Consider the following 23,171-nt stretch of genomic DNA (forward strand, 5'->3'; position numbering starts at 1 on the left):
GGATAAACACAAAAACAGAGAGGGGCGGAAAATTGAGAAAGACACATGCAGTTGTCATGGACACGAAAAACGGATGAAAAGCAAGAAAATGAGATAAATTAAAATTAAATAAATAAAAATGTTCGCACGAACGAACGGTGTCGACGCCAAATAATAGAAGAAAATGCAAATTTAATGAACGTTGCACTGCCCATTTGTTTTATTTAATTTACCTTACGAGTTCATTAGGCATACTCGAAGACATCATTAAAACAGGATTAATTAGTAAATAAAATGGAATAAATTGGTGATTTTAATGTTATTTAAATATTAATTGCCGATAATAAATAAAATGTTGCGTCATTTCAATTAATTAATTTTTAAGGGGTAGCCCCTTGATCCAAATCAATGTTTTATCTAATGGCTCTAGCACTGTTTATTTTGATTTTCTATTTGCATTTTACATTGCCTTGTGATCGGTCAATTTGTCATTGCCAAATTAGATTTCCGCACAGAGTGCATCATTTATATGAGAACATTTTTAAAGATACATTTATTTCTGAGGCCAAATAATAAATCAATTGAAAATTTATTTTCTTCGAATTTCAACGGAACTATACTTTTTTTTATAGATAATCCATTGCAAAAGGCAATTTCCAATAAGGTAAATGGAGGTCGGCAAACGATCATTTAATTGCATTTTTACGATATTGGTGATTTATATTTGCTGTTTTTAGGGTGTTGGGGGACTCACTCATTAAATAATTTGCAAAACTGGAATTTTACAGCACAGTACATTTTTTATTACAATGCTTCCTGGTTAGCTATTATATTTGTAGTATTTTCAAATAAAAATTTATAGGTTTCGGGGTCTAACCCGTTCCTTGTCCTATTTTCGGTATAATCAAGATTTAAAAGTTCCGGAAATTTTAGACTAACCATTTGTTTAAAAAAAATACACAACAAAGCTAAAATACGACTATTCATATTTTGAAATAAATATTTATAAAATATCAGTTAAAAACTCGTTATAGAAAAGAACGTTAAAAAATCCAAAATAAAGTAGGTTGTTCTGCTGAGCCTCCGTGCTTTTATATCACCCGGAAATATGTCCAAAAGAACGAATTTTTTCGCATTTATCAATTGGGGAAATTAAAATTCTCTTCGGTTGCAGCACGTTCTTTGCTTTCTTTTTGTATGTTTTGTTGCTTTCTTTCCTCTTATCAATTATCAAGTCAAGTCGGTTTTGTGATAAGAAACAACCCATCGATTATGCGAGTCTTACGTGAATTCCCCGGTCATATGGACATATAGACACATATTCCCAACTAAGTAGTCAGGGGCTTTAAACAGAATGTTATACATGAACAAAATAGTGAAAAAAAATCGAAAATAATAGATTTTGTCGGTTGGCGCCAAGGCGCTTAAGCAAATTGTCATGAGTGTGTACATAGTATAGGTATATACGAGATATCGAAAGGGGCGTGAGAGGGGTTATTCCAATTCGCCAATTCTCTTTTCGTTTGAGAATGTTTTCTGTTTTTCTTTTTTTTGTACCCTTGCGAAGAGTATTCATATTTTTATCACACGTGGGTGATTCATAAAAAAAGGGGAATGTACAATATTTTTCTAGCTTCAAAGAGTAAATACTTTTGTATATTTTATATTTTTAATGGTCACGTGTTTACGTTACATTATTTACACTTTTTAAAATGTCTTCTTTCTGTCGATATCCCCTTCTGATAGGTAAGAGTCTGCCAAACAATGTCACTATTAATATATTAAAAATCGTTTTGTATGCTAAAGTGTTTTACAATTAATCACTTTAATCAAATGATCATATTGGCTTATTAGTTAGTTTGTATGTCTAAAAGGGTATAAAAGTTTCGGAATTAGCATATTTACTTGTTTTTCCTCTCGTTCCTTTTAAATATTTGTTTGTTGTTCTTGTTGTGATTGACAGCAACAACCAACTGAAGCGGACAAATAAAAAACGTGGAAAATAGAGAGAGAAAAAAATAAATAAATTAAACAATTTTTCAAAACATAAAAATAGTGCGCAAATTGCTATTTTTATTGTAGACGGACAACAAAAATGCAAAACAAAAACAAAACATGCGACAAAGATTTGAAGTCAATCAATTCTCCGAGAAAAAGCTTATCAGTAAGTTCTTCTCTCTTTTGCTCTCCCTCTCAGTCGCTCTCTTACATCGTTTGGCTTTTACACACGTGAATTATTTTGTTTTGTTTTTTCTCTCGTTCATTGCCTAATTCTCTCTCTATCTGCGTCTTCTAAATGCATTCTATCGTCGTCTGCTTTGTTTTGTTATTGTTTTTTGATTTCATTCACGTCTTCTCTTTCCATCTGCTGCTCTCTTTCCAATTTTGTTATTGATCGCTTTTGTGCATTGCAAATTATCGCCTTGTTTATATTTGTTGCCATTTTTCTTGCAAAATAAAAAAAATAACGAACGAATTTGCGGCGCATGTGAACACACTTTTTATTGCGTTTTGGGTTTTTAGCTTTATTTTTAAAATTCAACTTCTTAATGGAAAAAAATAATAAGAATTACACTATTTAACATTATACTCAGCTTTACTTCAAATTTACTTACACTCTCATAATTTGGCTAAATAATTGGCCTTTGAAAAATTAAAATTATGTGTGATTGACTAATAATTTTACTTCAATTTTGAAATTATTTTGTTAATTTTTTTAAATATTTTACCAGATTGAAATGTTCTGTTACCAAAAATTTGGTAGGATTTTCGCTCTATATCTTAAACTGCTATTATGTGTTTATTTTAATATGTATGGTTGTTTGTTATTTTTCTTAAATGATTTTACAAATAAACAATTTTTATTTTATTTATTGTTTTACCATAAATTATGATTTCTTGTTTTTTTCTTTTAAACTTTATATTTTGATAAATTATTAAAATATTATTTTACATTTTACACAAACTTACTCTATATTTTACGTCACTGCTTGAATTTGCCTTCATACATTGAAACTGTTTGAACTGCTTTCTTACAGTTTGAGTGGGATTGTGCGTTGCTAAATATTTTAGAAACCAAGCATGTTCAAGCAGTTGACAACTATCAAAGCAGTCAATGCTGAAAGCAGTTTAAAGGCGCCACCTATAAAACAGTTCTGACAATATTCAAAGACAAGCAGTTCACTGCGCCATCTGGCGGAATAAATCAACACTGACAGTGAATAAGCAGTGAAAACTGCTTAAACGAGTGTAAAGCAGTAAACACATTGTACCGATTTAAACCAATTTTACTTACATTAAAGTTGATTTAAGGTCCTTATAAATTTCTATTTAGACTATAAAAACACATTTTTTAATAATTACATAATAAAGAACATTTTTGACTAAAACAACTTTTCTAACCATTTTTTTCTTTTATTTTCAGGTAAGCAACTAAAACCAAAACGAAATTTAAATGTTTTTGATTTACCATCCTTTGTGTGTATGTAAGTACTATTTCCACCTAGTCCCTTTCAACCATCAAAACAACATGCATACACTTTCTCTATATCTATCTTTTTATATCGCTGTATTTGTCTGACCATTTAATGCATTTAAATAATTTAATCATGCATCGAAAAACTAACCTGTAAATAAATTTCATTCAGAAGCACTTTGTTAACCGGAAGTTATTTCCTTGAATATTCGCATGACAATTGTTTGCAATTCTATTGTTCCTTAAAGATTTACTCTTTTTAAAATTTAACGTTAAGAAAAAGTAGTAAAAAAGTAGTATTCACTTATATATTTTAATCAATATTCGTATAATACTTTGAATAAATTAAAATGTAATTCTTGGCCTATAAATCTGTAAATTAACAAAAATAAATTTATAATATAGACAATTTATTTGTTGAGCAAAAGGAAACTTTTGTTGCCCAGCTTAACGTAAAAAAGGAAATTAAAATACTGTTTCTTTTCTCTGGCCAGTTAATCCTTTAAAGCAAATAAAGTTTATTATCACTAAATCGCAGGAATTCCTAATAAACTGTCATGCGGATATTAGATGCCACCCTTGTAGTTTAGTTTCTGGTGTGTTGTCCACTTTTTCTATCTATTGCTTACGCAATCCTTTCTGCTGTCCTTTCAAGCTAATTGTGCTGTCAAATCAAACTGCCGAATGGCGAATAAAACCGCCAGCATTGGAAATCAAATTACGTAAATAGAAACGAACGAAAGACAATTCGCAAATAAATTTTAGCTTGGCGGGTAAAATTGGTCAAAAGCAGAAAACAGCAGCAACGGGCGATGAAAATTCGCAGATAAACTGGAAAAACAAAACGGCGAAGCGATTAATTTACCCCCTTATCCACCGAATTTTTCCTTTGAACTGACTGCAAATTTCTTTTCAACGATTTTGTGTTGGCTTATCTCTGATCGCAGTTTTCGAGGCTCCCGTTTTGGAATTTCCCCCCTCGCTCTCTGCACTTTTTGTTCGGCTCAGCTCCATTCACCTAATTTTCTTCAACAACAACAAGTGCTTTGTTTTCTCTATTTTTTCGAAAACTTTTATTTCCTTGTTGGCTTTGGGGCGACATACTAAACAACAACAAAGCGGAAAAACACAATGGTAAATGAAAATGGGAATGGGAATGGGAATGTACGGGGGGAAAATGCAGCATGTAATGTGCATTTAATTTGTGGCAGCAACAACAGTGCAGCCGCAATTTTCCATAGTTTTCAATAGGGACGTTTTCTTTTTTTTTTTTTGTTTTGTTTTGCGTGTGTTGTTCATTTTATGCTAATTTTGCTACTTTGATATTATGCAAGCACAAAGTGGGGAAGGAAAGGATGATGACAACCCAGTTGCAAGAATGACACTGGGTTTTTCAAGAGGATGACTCAAGAAAAAAGGGGGAAAGTATCATAATTGAGGGAGCGAAAAAAGTGAAGTAAACATTTCGAATCACCGGAAAAGGATTGCCCATTTATATATATTTTTTTTGTCAAGAAAATCTGTCTTAAATCTTATTAATCGACACAATCGCGCAGAAGTTGTAAGTTTTTATTACAGACAAAAAATAATCAAATTTTTTAATGCAACATTGGGAATATTTAACTGCCTTCTTCTTCTTCGTTCAACTTTTATAGATCCCCGTAGTTTCCTCAGCCCGAAATAAAAACTTGCCCTCTAAAAAGTTTAGTTTCTTAATTTGGGGTACATCAAAAAGTTTCTTGAAACTCAAAATTAACAATTAAAATCGTGGCAGGGAAATACAAATGTACAGAGTTGTAAAAGCCAAACTGCAGTCAAAAAGAAAAAAAAAAACTGAAAACCACAAGCCCCAAAGCAAAAGCACCAACAGACATACATATGAACCTGATTTTACTTCTGAGGGTGATCCAAAAACAAAAATAAAGTAAATTGTGGTTGGACTGCAGCTGAAAGTAGTTGTTTTTGCTATTGTTGGTATAGCCCAGGCTTTCCTTTTGAGTGTTGTTACCCTTTTTTTTTTCGCACTTTGTTTTTTTTTGTGGTTATCCACATACAAGATTTTGCAGTCAAAAGTTAAATTTATTTTACCCAGTTTTATAATTCTAGCTGAAAGCTTTCAGCGTTGTGAAATAAACCTATCAGCCTCTACAAAATGTATTTGTATATTATTAGTGAGTTTGTAAGACAAGAAAGACTCTCAGATTTAAATCTTTGTAAAACTTTCTCATTAGTGTATTGCAGTTAGAAGAAAAATCGAAAAATTCATATAGTTGAAATAGGAACAATTGGGGAATTTATAGAATAAGCTGCAAAGATTTTATTGTTAATAAATATAAGTATACATCACACAAGATAAAGAAGTTTTGTATAAACAATAAAGTTTTATAATCATTTCGTCAGAAAAAAAAATTTACAATGTCATCCTTCTGTACCCCCACCTTTTATTCTTCTTTTTTATTAAAAGTTCGACAAGTTTAAGCAAAAATCTTTAATCCATGCCTAGTTGCATTTAAATGATGCATTTCGTTAACGGAAATACATTTTTCGCCCCCAAAGAAAAACAAAGTTGTAGACAGACTGTCGCAGATCAAACAATTTCTAAAAGGAAATGTTCGTTTTTACCCTATTTAAGGAGATTAATTTGCCCCAACGTAATTGACAAATGTCTGCACTTCCCCCGATTTCAGTTTTTGTCAGTTTCATTTTCCTCGCAGAAATTGCATGTGGCATGCCACATCCATCATCCGCTGCAATGTTGCATCCTCGGCAGTTGGAAGTTGTTTATGCTGAGAATTGGAGCGCATCGACACGTTGCCGCAAATGTTGCATCATAATTTTCCCTGTTGCTTTTGTGCTGGCAAATGAAGTGGAAATTGAATTGGCTCCTCTTGTTGGTTGTCGTCGCATTTCTTTTGGATTTTTCTTTTTTTTTTCTGATGCTTAGAGTTGGTTTAGTTGAATTCTGTAAATTGTAAATGAATGTGGAATATTTTAAAGCAATTATAGGTTTTGCAGTTTTCAATGTTTATGTTAGATATCTAAGAAAACGTCTGACTTGCAAAAAGGACAGCCATATTCAGAAAAATATAAGAAACAATTGAACCAAGTAACATAAATCACGCAACTTTTTCTGTTAAACATAATTTCTATCATGATTGAAAACATTTCAAATCAACTTTATTGGCTGTTAAAACCTTTGATAAAATTCAAAGCCAAAAATCTCACTTTATACATGCAACAAATTCAGTTCAATTTAAAACAAATAAGTTATTTAATCTGGCTATATCAATCCATAAGATTAATTCACCTGATTGTTTGCCACCGAACACAGTTCACTTTCGAATCGCAACCCGATCACCTCATTGCAGCAACACCGAATCGACTTTTGTTGCCCGGCACCGAATCCCCCTCCCCCTTTCCACCCCACAAAGAACTGCAAAAAATAAATTATTATTTCAATTGGCGTAGCTACTCAAAATTCCAAATTAAATGAATTCTATATATCTAAAGCTTCTTTCAATTTCTCTTATACCTCTAAACCTTTTATTTTTATTTGAACCGCGTGCGACCTTTTGCTTTGCCAACACCAACACCCAAATCCCCAGCTCCAGAATCAGCGGAAGTCGGAAGCGGGCCTTTAGCAATCCCCACATAGGAGGCCCCAACGATCCCACCTTCGTCCATCGACTGAACCCGCAACTCTACTACTACAACAAGTCGCAGTCGGGGCGGAGTTCCTTCTGCGTGGACGAGTCCCTGTGGCCCACCAGCAATCCGAATGGAACGGCCAGCGATACGAATCTGTACATGGGTTCCAGCACGGAGGAGGACTACGAGGAGGCCATTGACCAGTTCTCGCCCACGATGTACACGAGGGCGGCGGCGAGTCGGGCGATTCCGATTCCAAGTAGTGCCGGCAGTAGTCCTCAGCATCATCCGCATCTGAATCCGCATCCGAATCCGCATCCCCTTTCGCATTCGCAGCACCATCACTCGCAGCCGAGGATTGCGACTGGGATTGGTTTGGTGGGAGGAGGAGGATTAGGATTAGGAGGAGGAGGACCTGCGACGGCTGCTTTCAGCGCCAGTCCCTCGATTTACGCCTACCCGCATTCGCCCTTCTACGCCAGTTCGCCGGACACGTTGCTTTCGTCACCAGTTCAAACGGCGACCGGGATGCCAGGATGCCTGCATCCGCATCCGCATGCCACATCCGCATCCCGCATATCCATTAGCTACGATCCTGCCTTCCAGCGGTTGCAAGTGCCCTTCATGCCCGGCGATCGAAGGCCGCGGTCGCCGCTAGAATGCGCCACCGTTTTCGCCGCCGTGGCCGCAGCTGCCACTTGCGGTGGTGCAGGTGGTGCAGCGGATACCATGATCAACAGGTCGGTGTGGGTCGATGTCGATCACTCTTCCTTTCCGGTTGTGGGCTCTAATGTCTTCCCTGTCTGCTACTTGTCGCTTGATTTCCTATTTTCGTGCCCTTCCCCCTGAATGTTTGGTGTTCCTAATCGCTTGGCTTGTGGTGTTGCACGCTGAATGTTACTGTGTATTTGGGTTATGTTTATTTTGTGGGTTGTATTTCGGTGATTCCTTTGCACGAATACCTATGGCGACTCTGTACGTATTATTGTAATTCAAAAAGAAAAACTTATTAACAGTTTAATTTTACGCTGACAGAAAACTGTAATTGGGGATTTTAAAATAGTTATACAAAATGATAGCACTATCAATAATACATGAATTTTGTGTAAAAGTAATTTAATCTTTTAGTATTACAATTTAAATTGACAAAGAATGAAGTAAATTGACAGTTTCAGATTTCAATACTTGATTATAATTTAAAAAAAATCATTGTTTAATTTAACAATTTTAAACCAATTATCTAAAATACTCAAAGAATACATTCTAACAGCACATTTTAATAATCCAAAATAACACTAAACTAATAAAATCATAACATGGGTGATAAATTATTTAATGTTGTAATATATTACAACTTTTGACATTAATGTAAAACTTTAAAAATGTATTACAAAAAGTTAAATTGATCACATCCCTTTTAATAATTTTAAGTTTATTATTATAAATTCGGCATGAATTGATCTTCTACCGTGGGATTTTAAAATTTAAGCATGATTTCTTTAATAACAATCCAAAAGTTCGAAATGGGTAAATGATTTTTATAATATTTTAAGACATTTTGTAGACTTAACTAAAATTGTATTTCTTTCTGTTAAACTGGACTAAGACTATCCATGATTTTCGTATCTTTAAGACCAACTAAATGGTTCTTAGCTTTTTTCCCTTTATAAAGGCAACCTAAGACGATGCCTATCAGGAATTCTCGGGATCCTGTTTGCCTTCAACTTCCAATCATGTTGCGTCATCTCGCAGGTGATTCATTTGGCAATCGCAAAATGCATCCTTTTCGTGGTTCCAAGCAATTTATAATCCAGTCTTGGCCCTCAAGGCTTCTTCGTTTTTATTCCACCTTTTGCTTAATTATAAAAAACCAATCTGGAGGAAGTTCCTTCCGTCCCTCCCCGCCACTCTCCACAAACTATTCAATCAACATTCAACGCATTTAAAAGTTGTGCGAATTTTTTCTTGGGTTTGGTTTCGGTTTTGGTTTGGCTTGACTTGACTTGGAATGATGTCATTCCTAAACTTGACTTCTCTTGTAATTTCTGCTTCGTGTTTCGTGCATTTATTCCTCGATGATGATGATGATGATGCGTTAGCATTTGTTGGCTCATAAGCAATAAAAAAGCAATTCCTTTGAGGTGGTGGTCCGGCCACAACGCAATTCATCGCCAGCGAACTGCGCAAAAAGTGAAAAGGGTCTCCCGATAGTTCCCCATCCACCCCGAAAAACATGGAGTCCCACAAAGGCGGGGCTTTGTTGGGGAATGGCGCACTAAATAAGGTATCCATGACAGACAAGTTCATATGTTTTTGGGGGCTGCGAACGCCTGATAAATTACTTTTTATGTCGCACTAAAGCTCTATGAATGTTGTCAAAAATACCGCCCTTATGGTTATTTGCTTTAAAAAAATGTCAAATGGCGCAGTTGTCGAGTTTCTATTTCAATTGGAGATCAGCATACCAATTTAGAAAACTATTTAATAGTATTGTTATGACTTCCTTCAGTGACTCACATCTGAATCATAAGTAAAGTTCAAAGATTGCGCTTAATGTCTGCTATTTAAGGAGCGGTTATGATTAATCAGAAAACTTTTTTACTCGAAACTATGTAGAATGAATTCTGATATTTCCCACACAAAAATAACTCTGATGAGTTAGTAAAATCTAATTTTAGCAGCCGGTAATATAATGATTAACAACGCATGTGGTTTTATCCAAATTATGTTTTATTAAAGTAATAGTAAAATAGTCCAATACCCTTAATAATCATCTAAAGATCTATGATATTGTAGGCTTATGTAAAAATAGTGAGTATTTTGAATTAGAAAAGTATAAATAGATATACAGCCTTATATATATGATATTAATCAATATAACTTGGTCTAAGCGCACTAGATTTATTAAACCTTTTAAAAATATCCAAAATTTAACAGATTTAACTGGTAAAATCACGTTTCCTTCTCAACTTAAGTACAGTTCCATCAAAACGTTTTCAAACATCGCATTCTCTTTCCAAAAATGCAGTGCAAATGCACTCAAAAAGCGCAGAAAATGATATTCTGGTCGAAAACAAAAGCAAGATGTTGCCGCTCAACCCGAAAGTTTGGCTGGGGAGCAGACCGAATCGACTCAAGTTCAAGGTCAACAATCCCGGGGAACCGGGTGTTCCTTTAGTTTTCTCAGTACATTTTCGGGTGGGGGAGGGGGAGGGGAGGGGATGGGCTGCTGACGACTCCCCAGACCAATTAGAATTTCAATTAGGCATCGTCTTGAACAACTTTGGTTTTATCTCACTCAAGAGAAGCGAATGAAATGTGGTGTTTGTTTTTGCCATTCTCCTCCTTTCTGGATGCTCTCCCCCCCATTTCCCCTGCCCCATAAATAAAAGTGAGCTCGATTTTTTGTGTGGCTGCGGCTGAATGGTTTGGTTTGGTTGGTATGATGTCAGCATTTATTTTTGGCACAAAATGCTTGCAGCCAGCCGAGCAAAACACAATGGCCAAAAAAAAAAAAAAAAAGAGCAGACAACAAAAGCAAAACAAAACAGAAATCCCAAAAAATGAGGGAAAAACAAAAAGCAAGCAGAAGGCAAACCAAAAAAGCCGCAAAACATGCCAAAAATAATATTCAAGTAAGGGAAAATCAGAAAAAAAAAACGAGCGCACACAAACAATTATCTTATGGAAATGGTTTAAGCAGCCTGGGTGATGAAGTGCCGGCCAGAGGCGAGTCTTTTATGGCCAAGAGTAATGTAAGTTGGCCCAGAAGAGGCTGAGATCTTTCCTGAAGCGATTCTTCTTGTTTACTCTGCTGTCTGGCTTGGAGATTTCTCCCCTTATTATTCTTCTGGTCGATGGCTTTGTTTGGCCCCTGGTATAGAGGAATTCTTCCCCTTTTCCCCAGCTGCCTCCAAAGATCGTTCTTCGCCGCCCACCTTTGTCTGCAAAGTATAACGATTTATTTATTGGTTTTTTTCCACAAGTATTTCTTGTCATGTCATTTCAAATTATTGCCTACTCGATGAGTCGTTGTTATTTATTTATTTTCATTTGTTATATTTATGTTTATTTAACTTATTAAATGCGGTCTGTTGTCTGGTTACCTATATGCAATAATCGTGACTGAGAAATCTATATTTAGGCCTACTGAAAAATGTTCATTGATTGAGTCCGTTTTTAATTGTGTTCAGTTATGTTATGCAATATTTTTATTTTATGTACTAGGTGGTTAGTTGAAATACATGTATTTCAATACATATACATGGATTTCTTTCGAAAATCGAATGTGCTTTAATCGCCGTGACAAATTTATATCCCATGTATAAATGGCAAATATTTTGAAATCTTTTAGGGCCAATTAAAAATAATGGCCATCAAATTGAATTTCTGCTCTTAACAAATTCACTTTGAATGACAAGAAATGATTAAAAATTTGGCATGTCATCTGATAAATATTTAAATCGCTGAGTTTTGTGTATTTCGAAGAAGGTTATGATTAAATCAATCAATCTTGAAAAATGCAAAACAAAAACGTAAGCTATTTTCGACAAGCCGATGTTAATATAGCCTTACAGGAAAAAAAGCTTTTGGTCAATACACTAAATCCATCAGTTTTGGTTTAGAAAATTGTATTAAATATATATATATTTAGTTATATCGCTTGGGAAATTGACAAAACTTTATTGTCTTTAAACATATTTATTTTATTAGCGGCAAGGGTTTATAAACTTAAGCTAGCTTATCGAACATTGCCTCCTTTCTTGTATTTTTTTTCCCCGATAGTTGATGAACTGTAATAACCACAAATCTAGTCCATAAGGAAGTGGTTAAAGGAAAACTCAGCTCTACTCTCGCATACTAATCGATGTGATTACAACGGCATTACCCGTGGACATATACACTGGGAATAGCCATAGACATCGATGAAATGTGTGGAGCGAAATGGGGAACTTGACGACTAACGAGCAATAACAATGGCAACCGATGTCGACGCCACAATGTCTGGCACACTCGCTCGTTCACTGGAAATCGTTAATTCTGCACCGAATCCCCAAGCCCTCCCACAAGTCGAGGTGGGCCACGAGCCAGAGACAAACCTCCAGATATAAATACACTTCGTTGTTCCATTTTACATTGCAATGTGAGACAAATTACATTTAAATGGCTGCCACTTTAAATGTCGGTTGGTGAGAAGGGGAGAAAATAGATGGAGGGAGAAAGGAAAGTTGGGGCAGAAAGAGTTGTTTATTATTAAAAAAATTTCCCAGAAAAGCGTTGTAAGGCAGTAGTCATTCGACACGTGTGCTTAAAGATATATATATCTTAATTTGCCCAATAAATCGGAGCTTCTGGGAAATCAGATAAATGTGTTAAAATATTGTAGTAGATATTTATTATGATAAGACAAATCTATTTAAAGTCTGTTGGCTTAAGAACAGATTAGTTGCAATAGTGAAAGAATACAAAAGAATAAAAAAAAGTATTTATTAGTAACAAATTTAAAAAATTAAAAAATTCACATTTCATTAATGTGAATTTAAGTGGCCATATATTGGTGCATTTGGTTGGGCGTGTCGAATATCTTTTATAGCGGCTTCTTTTGACGCTTTGAAGATTGTCCGAGTCGATTATCGTTTTTCGTTTTAATTACTTTAATTGCCATTGTATTTCACAGAATAATTCTCGATGGGAAACTGTTGCATAAATGCACAAAGATTGAACGCAATTAAAGGAATTACGGGGCATGGCCGCATCTTGATAGATTCCGATTGAACTTTAGAACGCATTGATAATGCTCAGCCAGCTGCGGCTTTGTATTCTGGAATGGCGTGAGCAGAATATTTCAGGGTCAGCAGGTGCAAGATGAAAACTGCACCTTATTCTGATGAGACTGTTTGACTTGCGGAGATCATTAGTTAAATCCGTGCAATGGGTATATTGCAGTTGTATTTATTGCTGGGGTATAAAACGACTTGTTTCATGATTTACGTATTCAAAGCCATTATAAGAATAGTTCATTTTAAGCAGACCTATAATGTTTTAGTATATTTGTATATCTCGTCAGAATCGCGACATTTATTTTTATATTTCCGTAAGAGTTGCGTCACGAATTTTTTATCTCGGGAGAATTGACATCATCTACTTCTACATAACGACATTTTTAATGACGCAGAACTTGTAAAAAAAATTTAATTTCACCTAGTAAAACTTCTTAATTTTGATACAAATTTGTACACAAGCAAATTAAAATTAAAATAAATATAACTATTCCAATGCAGTTGCTAATGTTCATTTGAAAAAACTTTTTATATTTATTTATAAGTCCCGATGAAATCAACTTTTTACAAACAATTAAAAATTATGAACCTTCTTCCACCCAGTTTGACTTCCACTTGATTGCAGAAATTTTGGCCTGACCCTTGTTGGGCAATAGAAAAGCTGAAGTTTTAATTATTTTTCTAAGAACTGGCAGCCACGTGGCAAATGTTAAACAGAAGCCACATGTTAAACACAAAAACACCCGCATGGGAAAACCATTCTGCTCACCATTTAGCCACCTTTATTTGGCCAAGCTAATGAGTCGATAATGGTAGAGAGAAAAAGGGGGGCGTAGGTGAGACAGTTTAACCAGAAAATAAACCAAAGACTGCTGTTGGCACATGGTTAGCTTCATTAGTTGCCAAAACCAAAACAAAGAAAGGCAGCAGGCAGCAACCTGAGATGGAAAGTGTGGGGGAAAATCGTTGGTGGACACCAGCATATTTAGAATACTTAAGTTCATTATGGTTTTGGGTTACAAAAGCACACAGAGAAAGACATCAAGAAATGGCTAATAACGCGGCAGACATTCTGGCGGCACAAACAGACCGAGACAGTGAAAAATGCGGCAAAAACAAACTAAACTGTTGACTAAGCCAAAGACAAAGACAAAGACGCAAGTTTTCACTTTATAGTCATTTTTGCATAGTGCAAGGAAATTCTTATGAAACTTCGGGCCACGCAATGTTATGCTTGCAAAATGTGGAAAATAATGGAACGAACAGCTCGGCTTAAATTATGGTATATCATTTATTATGCAAACGTGGAAAGCACGAACAAGACCCGACTAAAGCTGATATAATTGTCAAAAGAGTTCAAATGCAGCTTTGGATACACTTTCTTGAAAGGATTAAACAATATTATGGACTTGAACTTAATTCAATAAACTAATAAAAAACAGCAATAGGTTAGCCATTAAATTATTTTAACTTAATCATATTTATTAAGTTGTAAAATCAGTAATTTTTTGTAAGTTTTCGTTCCACCTACCAACAAAATTACAATGCAACCAAAGGAGGTCATGTTTTGCCCTCTAGTCATCGGCGCAATCACAAGCTCTATGACAAGCCCAAAATGCCTAAAGTCAGGCAACTCTTATAGTGGAAAAAAAAACTAAAAAGAAAAGTGTTGCCGCCCATTTCGAATAATTGCATAGGCAAGTCCCCAGTCAATCATAAAAAAAATCATCAATGCAACCGGCGACCACAAAAACGTCAGACTTCAAAGCAACTCCAACCGCAACAAAGAAAATACATGAGTGTGGAAAACAAGCTAAAATTATGATTAGTTGTAATTTGATTTTAGCCAGCCTTTTGCCTTGCGGTTGCTTTTTCCTCGCTGCCATTTTGCATTTAATTATGTGCGAAATTCGTGATTTTATGAGCAGCGATAAAACCGATTTTGCCTGAATGCAAACAAAAGCATGAGGCACTGAAATAATAATGCTGTTTCGACTTTGGAATACTCTATATTAATACTGCGAAGATTTCAAAATAATTCATATTGGTTTTTCGTAATAAAAACATAAAAATCTAGAAATAATTGGCGTCATACATTTTGAAATAATATAAGTTGTATCCCAAAATTTAAACTTGTTTTGTTTTTAAGAAAAAAACGCTTAATAATTGACCTGAATATCTTTTACTGGCATTAGAAAAGAGTAATTTGCAATTCTCTATACTTATCAATAACTATGTTCAAGAAAGTTGTTTACGAAGTACAAATTCCCCAAGATGATTTTGACTTGCACAGCAATCCATAAATATCTACAAGACTAGAGGGTATCAAGGGAAAATAATATCTAAGAACGTGCCGCACTTTGGGATTCGGATCGTTCTCTCAACGCATACGATATTATTCGCTTCAGCTGCTTTTGTTGTTGTTGGGGAATTAGAGCAATGAACTGTGGCCACGTTGACTTGTCTCAGCCGGAACTATGAGTTCATAGTGCCCATTACGAGAAATGCAAAATACGAAAGGGCGAAAGGCCCAGAGACCACACTCGCACGCAGACATTCCGATTCGAGCACGAAATTGTACGGGTAAACATTCAAAATTTATAGCAGCAACAATGGCACCGGTGACTCCCTTCTAACTGCAGTCTGCAGTCCTGCTGACCCACAAAAAGGGTCTCGTCCCAGAGGTGATTGCACTATGGCAGCACCACCTTGTCCACACCCACCGAACATTACAGAAATTGCCCTCGAAGGCGAACGGCACGCGATGTGTCTCAAAGGCCTTTGCAGGCCTTTTTTCCACGAATCGTTGAAACTGAAAATGCACTTGGTTTTCCCAAGCAGTCGTGCATAAATATTTCCAAAAGTCAGTCAAAAGTTTGCCAAAATGGGATTAGACTAAGTTGACTTTACCCAGTCATCAAAGGGTCAATATTTGCTCTTATTCATTTGGGTAAATAAAAGCCAAACCATAATATTTGCCCATTTGCACACGAGGCGATTGGAATGCGACCAAAACAAAAGACAGCAAACGAGAAGCTGGAATAAATAAAGATCTGACTTATTTTAAACAAATCTATTAAAAACAAGAGAGAACGCTATAGTCGGGTGCCCCGACTATCAGATACCCGTTACTCAGGTAAAGGGAGTGCGAGGGAGATGGAGATAGAAACTTTGATCACGCATAACTTTTTAACGAATGGTCCGATTTGAAAAATTTCTTCTACATTTCGAAAGGTATTGATAAACACAATAAAACTGCATTTTTACTTTTCCGAAATATTTAAATTTTTAAAATCGTATATATGCGATTGTGGGCGTTAAAGGGGGCGTGGCACCTTTTTGAAACAAACTTGCGCTGCGTAGGAACTCCTAGAATCTGCATGCAAAATGCCAATCTTCTAGCTTTTATAGTTTCCGAGATCTCAGCGTTCATACGGACAGACAGACGGACAGACAGACGGACAGACGGACAGACGGACAGACAGACGGACAGACGGACATGGCTATATCGACTCGGCTAGTGACCCTGATCAAGAATATATATACTTTATAGGGTCGGAAACGCTTCCTTCTAGCTGTTACATACTTTTGCACGAATACAATATACCCTTTTACTCTACGAGTAACGGGTATAAAAATCAAACTTACTACAAACAAATCTATTAAAATGCGTTTTTTTTTAGCTCATTGTTTAAATATAAAACATTTTTTTTATCGAATTGTTTAAATATAATATAAATAATAAAGATAGGACAAGCCGAGGAGAAGAAAAATAAATGTATTCAGCACAGTTGGAATTTATAAACAAATATTTTTCAATATTTTTATTGAGTTATTCTTTCCTTTGTTAATTAGGTTCAATGACATTGAAAACATCCAGACGAAAATACGAAAGAGAAAACTACCTTGCATACTAACAAGCAACCAAATGAAAATATTGCAAACAAATCTCCGAAATCTTTTCAGTTTTGTTTGATTTAAAAATATGTGTATAATTAATTGAAACGATTTATGCAGTGCTCTTTTGTTTCATTCATTACTTATTCAAAAATGTTATACTTAAAGAGTGACGACACGCTGAGTATATATACATACTAAACGTGCAACTGTCTTTACACTTATTACGTTTTTGTGACAAACTTTCACTTTTTAGGAGTACTTGCATACTTTAACTCGAGGAAGTTGTTTAAACTTTAACGATGTCCTCATGTTAATTTAAAAAACATATTTATTTTCTGTTTTTTATTACAATTTGAAAATAGAAAAGAGACACGTCTATAAATGAAATGGTTTAGGTCATGTCCCAATTTAACCCTTATCAATGAATGATACGGCAGAAGTACTTGCTAGATAACCAAAAATGTTGTATATGACAGTCGGTCGATGTCGAAAATCTTTTTTTACGACACATCCAAAGTTGAAAGTTGACATTTGGCTAAGAATTTTTTTATACAAATACCTATTAAAAATAAACAATTAAAACCAAAAAATGATTGTGAAACCAATTTAATGTGTATAAATATTCAGCCTTCTATATTAAGCATTATTATATTTTCACATTGTTTGTAAACAACATCTTGGATTAGGGGCCGCGGGCAGTAGAGCGAAAACTCAAGTAGATTTAATCGCACAGAAAACGGGTTTATAATGGTAGTTTAAAAACAGCAGTTAACAATGGAATCATATATAAACCTTGTCCACCTCATAAAAACATTTCATTCTCTTATTCCATCTTAATTTATTTTCAAAGCTTAAAGCCTAATTACATAATACTTTAAACTAAATGGGTTAACAAACAATGAATAGAGTAATCAAAACAATCAAAGCACATTTTCATAGGAATATTTTGGTGGTGCCAGAGGAAGTCTTCTGTTAATTTCCGATGATTATATTTGGGCACACAGCCAGGCGATGTGTTGCAATTCGTGTGCCCATTGCGCTGTTTGTTTTTACATTCTTCAACTAGACTACAGTCATGGCGAATAGCATTAGTAGGGCGATTATGATCGCTGGACCGATGAACATGAAGCAGGCGACTTCAATCATTTTGCAGGCCTCGTCCTTCGATCTGCCAACTGTTGCTTTTGTTTGCAATGCAGGACCGTTCACAGAGCTCTTTGTTTGGGATTTCGAACTGCTGCCATAACACAACAGCACTCAGCACTCCAAAAAGCGTGGAAACACACACAACAGGTACGACGTTCGCTGTCAAACTGAGCCAGTCGAACCTTTTCCCCGTGTTTGTCGACGATGTTGCTGATGGGCACCGATGTGTTGCTGTTGCTGTCGTGCTGTTGCTGCCGTGCTATTGTTGTTGCTGCTGCTGCTGTCGTTCGTTCGCTTGGCACTTCGGCTCTTTGTTTGGTTGTGCCGGTTTTGGGTCTCCGTCTCTCTTTCTCTTCCTCTCTGGCCATTATCTCTCCCGCTTTTTTTTCGATCGGTTGAAGCTTTTCGTCGGCTTTGGCTATAGCTTACCTTTCGAGTTCCCTCCGATCTGAAAAGCTTCTGACAATTGCTTTTCAATTTCATTGACCCCACACATCAGTGATTTGATTTCCCTTCTACTGCCACGTAAATTTCCGTTTGGAGAGGTGTTCTTATCATTTTCCTGTAGGTTATCATGAATAACCTAGATTTTCTCAGGTGAGTCTTTCGACCTATCACGGGTTGGAGAGCTGGGTACTCCAACCGATTTGCAGGTCAGACCTTAAGATACAAAACAAGAGAGAACGCTATAGTCGGGTGCCCTGACTATCAGATACCCGTTACTCAGGTAAAGGGAGTGAGAGGGAGATGGAGATAGAAACTTTGATCACGCATAACTTTTTAACGAATGGTCCGATTTGAAAAATTTCTTCTACATTTCGATAGGTATTGATAAACACAATAAAACTGCATTTTTACTTTTCCGAAATTTTTAAAATCGTATATGGGCGATTGTGGGCGTTAAAGGGGGCGTGGCACCTTTTTGAAACAAACTTGCGCTGCGTAGGAACTCCTAGAATCTGCATGCAAAATGCCAATCTTCTAGCTTTTATAGTTTCCGAGATCTCAGCGTTCATACGGACAGACAGACAGACGGACAGACATACGGACAGACGGACATGGCTATATCGACTCGGCTAGTGACCCTGATCAAGAATATATATACTTTATAGGGTCGGAAACGCTTCCTTCTAGCTGTTACATACTTTTGCACGAATACAATATACCCTTTTACTCTACGAGTAACGGGTATAACTAGAAAGAATGATGGGAAGTTTTTATCTGAATTCCAATGTTAAGTTCTACAAATGTTGAAAACTTGTAGATATGTGCATTACGGTGGCCCAAAATAAATAACCATCGGCAATAAGTTTTTAAAAACTAACAATATATTTTTTTTAAGTTTTACGAGCTAATTAATGGTTCTTAAGTTTTAATATTAAATTACTCATACGACATGATATGACAGCAGTAATAAATAATTTGGTAAATTTTAGCACCTTAAAATTATTTTTTCTCACCAAAAACTTTTTTTGATATTATATTCAAAATAATAATATATTTACTTATATAAAGATTTCAATTTGATTGTTTCTTGTCTAAAAATTCAACTTGTCACTTTATCAAAATAACCACATATTGTCTTTTGTGCTTTTCTAAGTAGCCCAATGTTATGGTATAACTATAATATCAATACCATGACTATGCCAATTCTGTCTATCAAAGCTATACATTCAAGCTGTTCGGCACATTGGTCGAAAAAAAGGCAAACATTTGAGAGTGGATTTGATCGTGACCATCGAGGTGGCGACCTTTTACAGAACTGGTCTGGGGACTGCACCCATTGCCATGTGGAAAATTACAGGCAACCAGTTTTGTTTACTTTGGGCTCATCGAGTCCCAGACAGCGTAAATGATTGCTCTATAAAGTAGTATTTAATAAACGTCTGCTTACCGCCATTAAGGCAATATTAAAGGTGAACAAAGTGAGTCGTTTAAGCTTCATCGTCTAATCAGTTTTTCACCCGCCACATTTAATCTTATCATACGTTGTTTACTTCTCGATGACTTGAATTCAATGATATGCATTTGATTGATTTACCAGCAATTGCCAAATTGTGCTAAACATAATAATGAAGTGCACTGCATGGTGTTATAATAACCTCATTTGCAGCCTTATTAATTTATTATATTAATTAGATTTATTACGATAATTAAAATTTACACTAACATATTTTTTCTTTTATTTTCAGGTATGTTAATATCGATCGCTGCTTTCCTAGTTTATAAGTGTAGTAAGTACTAATGTTATAAGAACGTGAGAAGTGGGTTTTTATTTATTTTTAGTATATGTAGATTGACTACAGTCATGTCTATTAATCAGACTGAAATGTTTGAATATAACGACAGACTTTTATAGAATGCGATATGATTTATAGTGGGTTAAATATATAAATTTGTATAGCCTAATTTAAGTGGATGATTTTTGATTAGGGGTGGCTAGCAATATCATGCTAAGTATGCTATACAAAATATCACTGCGTTGTATTAGTTATTTAACCTTAAAAAATTGAAAGATATAGAAACCTATCTATGCGAGTCAGGCCCCATATATAAAACATTTAATTAATGGGAGGTATATGCCTTTTAGGGAGTATGACGTATACGCCTAGTAGCCCAAATAATTTAAAGTCAAACTTGCAATCACTTTTAAAGTTTGTAAGTTCCCTTAGACAAAACGTTTATCTTAGACCATTTAAATAGGGTAAACGTTTTACCATATTTATTATTGTATTAAATGATTTACCTACGTATTGTAAAATATTACGTATACGCCTATTATAGTCAACATGTTCAAGGGCTATTTTTAGCGCACCAACCCTCTGTAAGTCAACTGCCATATTTTGTCTTATCAACTGGGGATCCATAGATTTGATTGGGTTTCCGTTTTATTACCAGAATCAAGGCTTGTCCATTTCTTCTTCTTTTGTTCCCTTTTCCCAGTTAACTTCTCTAACTTGGGCGACACACACGCACCGAAATTCAATTGTTTTGTTAGGACTCTGAGCTTTTCGCTGTGAACATATATTCGCTTAGCTGATTTTTATGCTTTGTTTATTCAACTATGTGGGTCATGCTCCAGTTGTAATCAGAACAGCAGGGAACGGGAGGGGGAACCCCACATATAAGCAATTAATGTCGGGATGTCCTTAGAATGCCCCCTGAAAAACTAGCTATTCAGTTCGGAAACAAAGGAAATTCCTTCAATTCCTCCACTGACATTGATTTACCTTGTCATTGAAATTCTTTCGCTGGCATTTCATTCCTTCATGCGATATTACAAATTCGTTTATAGTATTCCTATGCCATTGCCTTTTCAGGAAGCCTTGAGTAAGGACCTTTCAAACGGTTTCGCCTCGTTGATAATTTATAAATTGGTGTAATTATTTTGGCCAGCGGAGAACTGACAAAAAACAGGGACAGCTGCGAGGCACTTTTCTCTCTGGCTTTTGGCCTATTGTGCAGTGTTCATTTCTGCACAGACTCATGCAATCGCTGCCTATCTCTCTTCCACTTATTACAGATGATAACGATGAATTTGTGTTTTCTATTGTTGTATTTTCTATATATTTAGTTGGGTTAGCACGTTTTCTTGGCCGATTGGCGCAGGCGCGAGAAAAATGAGAGCCCAAACAGGAGCAGGTGTTATTTATGCTTCACTCAAACCCATATATATTCTATATTTATGTATACATCAACAGAGAAAGAGAGAGAAAGAGAGAGAGATTTGGGGAGAGAAAGGGCCACTGCAGACTGCAGAGCTAATTAGACAGAAAAGAAATTCAAATTGGAAGGGAAAACCAAAGGCAGATACCAATTTTCCTTTGGCGAGAGCGCGAAATACGCTTTCTTTGCGAAAATTGTGACTCTCACGTGGCTCTCTTCTTCTGTCGAAAATGAACCCGCGCTTGCTCTCTTTCTCCCAAGTTCACTCCGTCTCTCTCTCTCTCACTCTCTCATCTGCATGCTTTGGCGATGAACGCGCCACAAAAAGCTAGCAACAAAAAAAAATCCTACCCTCAGTCAGTCAATCTACACTTTGGCTTCTTGCTAAACCAAACACAAAAACAAGCTGGCAAAATACAACATTTTCGTGCATAAAAAAGATTCAAAAATCTGCAAATAAAATTAAGAAAAAGTATTTGCATAAATTTTACTTAGTCCACTCCGGGTTTTATCGCTCGATTTCCTTCGCTCTGCAGAAAACCCCATTTTTTCTGCCTGTTGTTTTTGTGGCAAACGCGGAAGTTTTCGCTGCTGTCGTCAGTCAGTCGTATTCGGACATCATCGCCGAGCGTTTGTGTGCGTTGAGTGTGCTTGTGGTGTGTGTGTGTGCCTGCAACAAAATAAAATTTACAACAATCCAATGTTGTAAAAAAAATAAAATAAATTAAATTAAAACCAAATCACAGTGTTTAAGTTGATTATATAAAATTAGCAAATAAAGGAGATGAAAATTTGCATCTGGGCAATCAAAAAGTGAAGGAAAAGCAAGCTACCAAAAATCTTTCATTCAAAACGCCTCGGTTGACTTGAGTGTGTGCGTGTGTGTTAGCCTCTCTCTCGCTCTTACAATTCGCTCTCGCTCGCTCTTACTGCATAGATAATTTCTAGAATTTCGCGCCCATTTGTTATTTCTCTTTTTAACGCGATAAGTACCTATATATATTTTTTATAAAAATTATATCCAACATCAGTGACCAAAAAAGTTTCATTCATGGAAAACAAAAACAATTTAGAAATCGCTTTTAATAACGGAAATATTTTTATTAAAAGGTAATGTCACCAAACTAAATTCTAATTATTTGTGTTTGTGTTGTTGGTTGGTTTGTTTCATTTCGTTTCGGTTTATAATTTTATTGTGTTGACCAGAACAAAATAAATGGCAAATTATTCACCTAAAAATATTCTTCACATCTGATCAACATTAAACGAACATCAAACATTTATGAGAATTTCGATTGATTGTTTAAGACCAAGCGAGGTTTTTCACTGCTTTGACTGTTGGGTGAGGTCAAAACCTTGGGATTTGGGGTGTACGAAGTACCTAACTTTTATTGGCACGAGAAATGACAGGTTAATACCAAGGGTATCATATCGGTGAATGTTGCAAATGTATTCGAAATAAAATGTTTTTTATACCCTTGCAGAGGGTATTATAATTTTGGTCAGAAGTTTGTAACGCAGTGAAGGAGACGTTTCCGACCCCATAAAGTATATATATTCTTGATCAGGATCAGTAG

At 35.6% G+C, this 23,171-nt stretch overlaps 1 protein-coding gene across 1 annotated transcript in view; it reads left to right on the forward strand.

The window, feature by feature from the left end:
* Positions 1-23,171, forward strand: part of LOC108050577 (protein bunched, class 2/F/G isoform) — a 109,273-nt gene that overhangs the window by 26,223 nt on the left and 59,879 nt on the right. The window contains 1 exon segment of the mRNA XM_017132302.2: positions 7,060-7,842. Coding sequence (XP_016987791.2) covers positions 7,060-7,842 — 783 coding nt within the window.

This window comes from Drosophila rhopaloa, unplaced genomic scaffold (genome assembly GCF_018152115.1).
Source record: "Drosophila rhopaloa isolate 14029-0021.01 unplaced genomic scaffold, ASM1815211v1 contig_2, whole genome shotgun sequence".
NCBI classification, from domain to species: domain Eukaryota; kingdom Metazoa; phylum Arthropoda; class Insecta; order Diptera; family Drosophilidae; genus Drosophila; species Drosophila rhopaloa.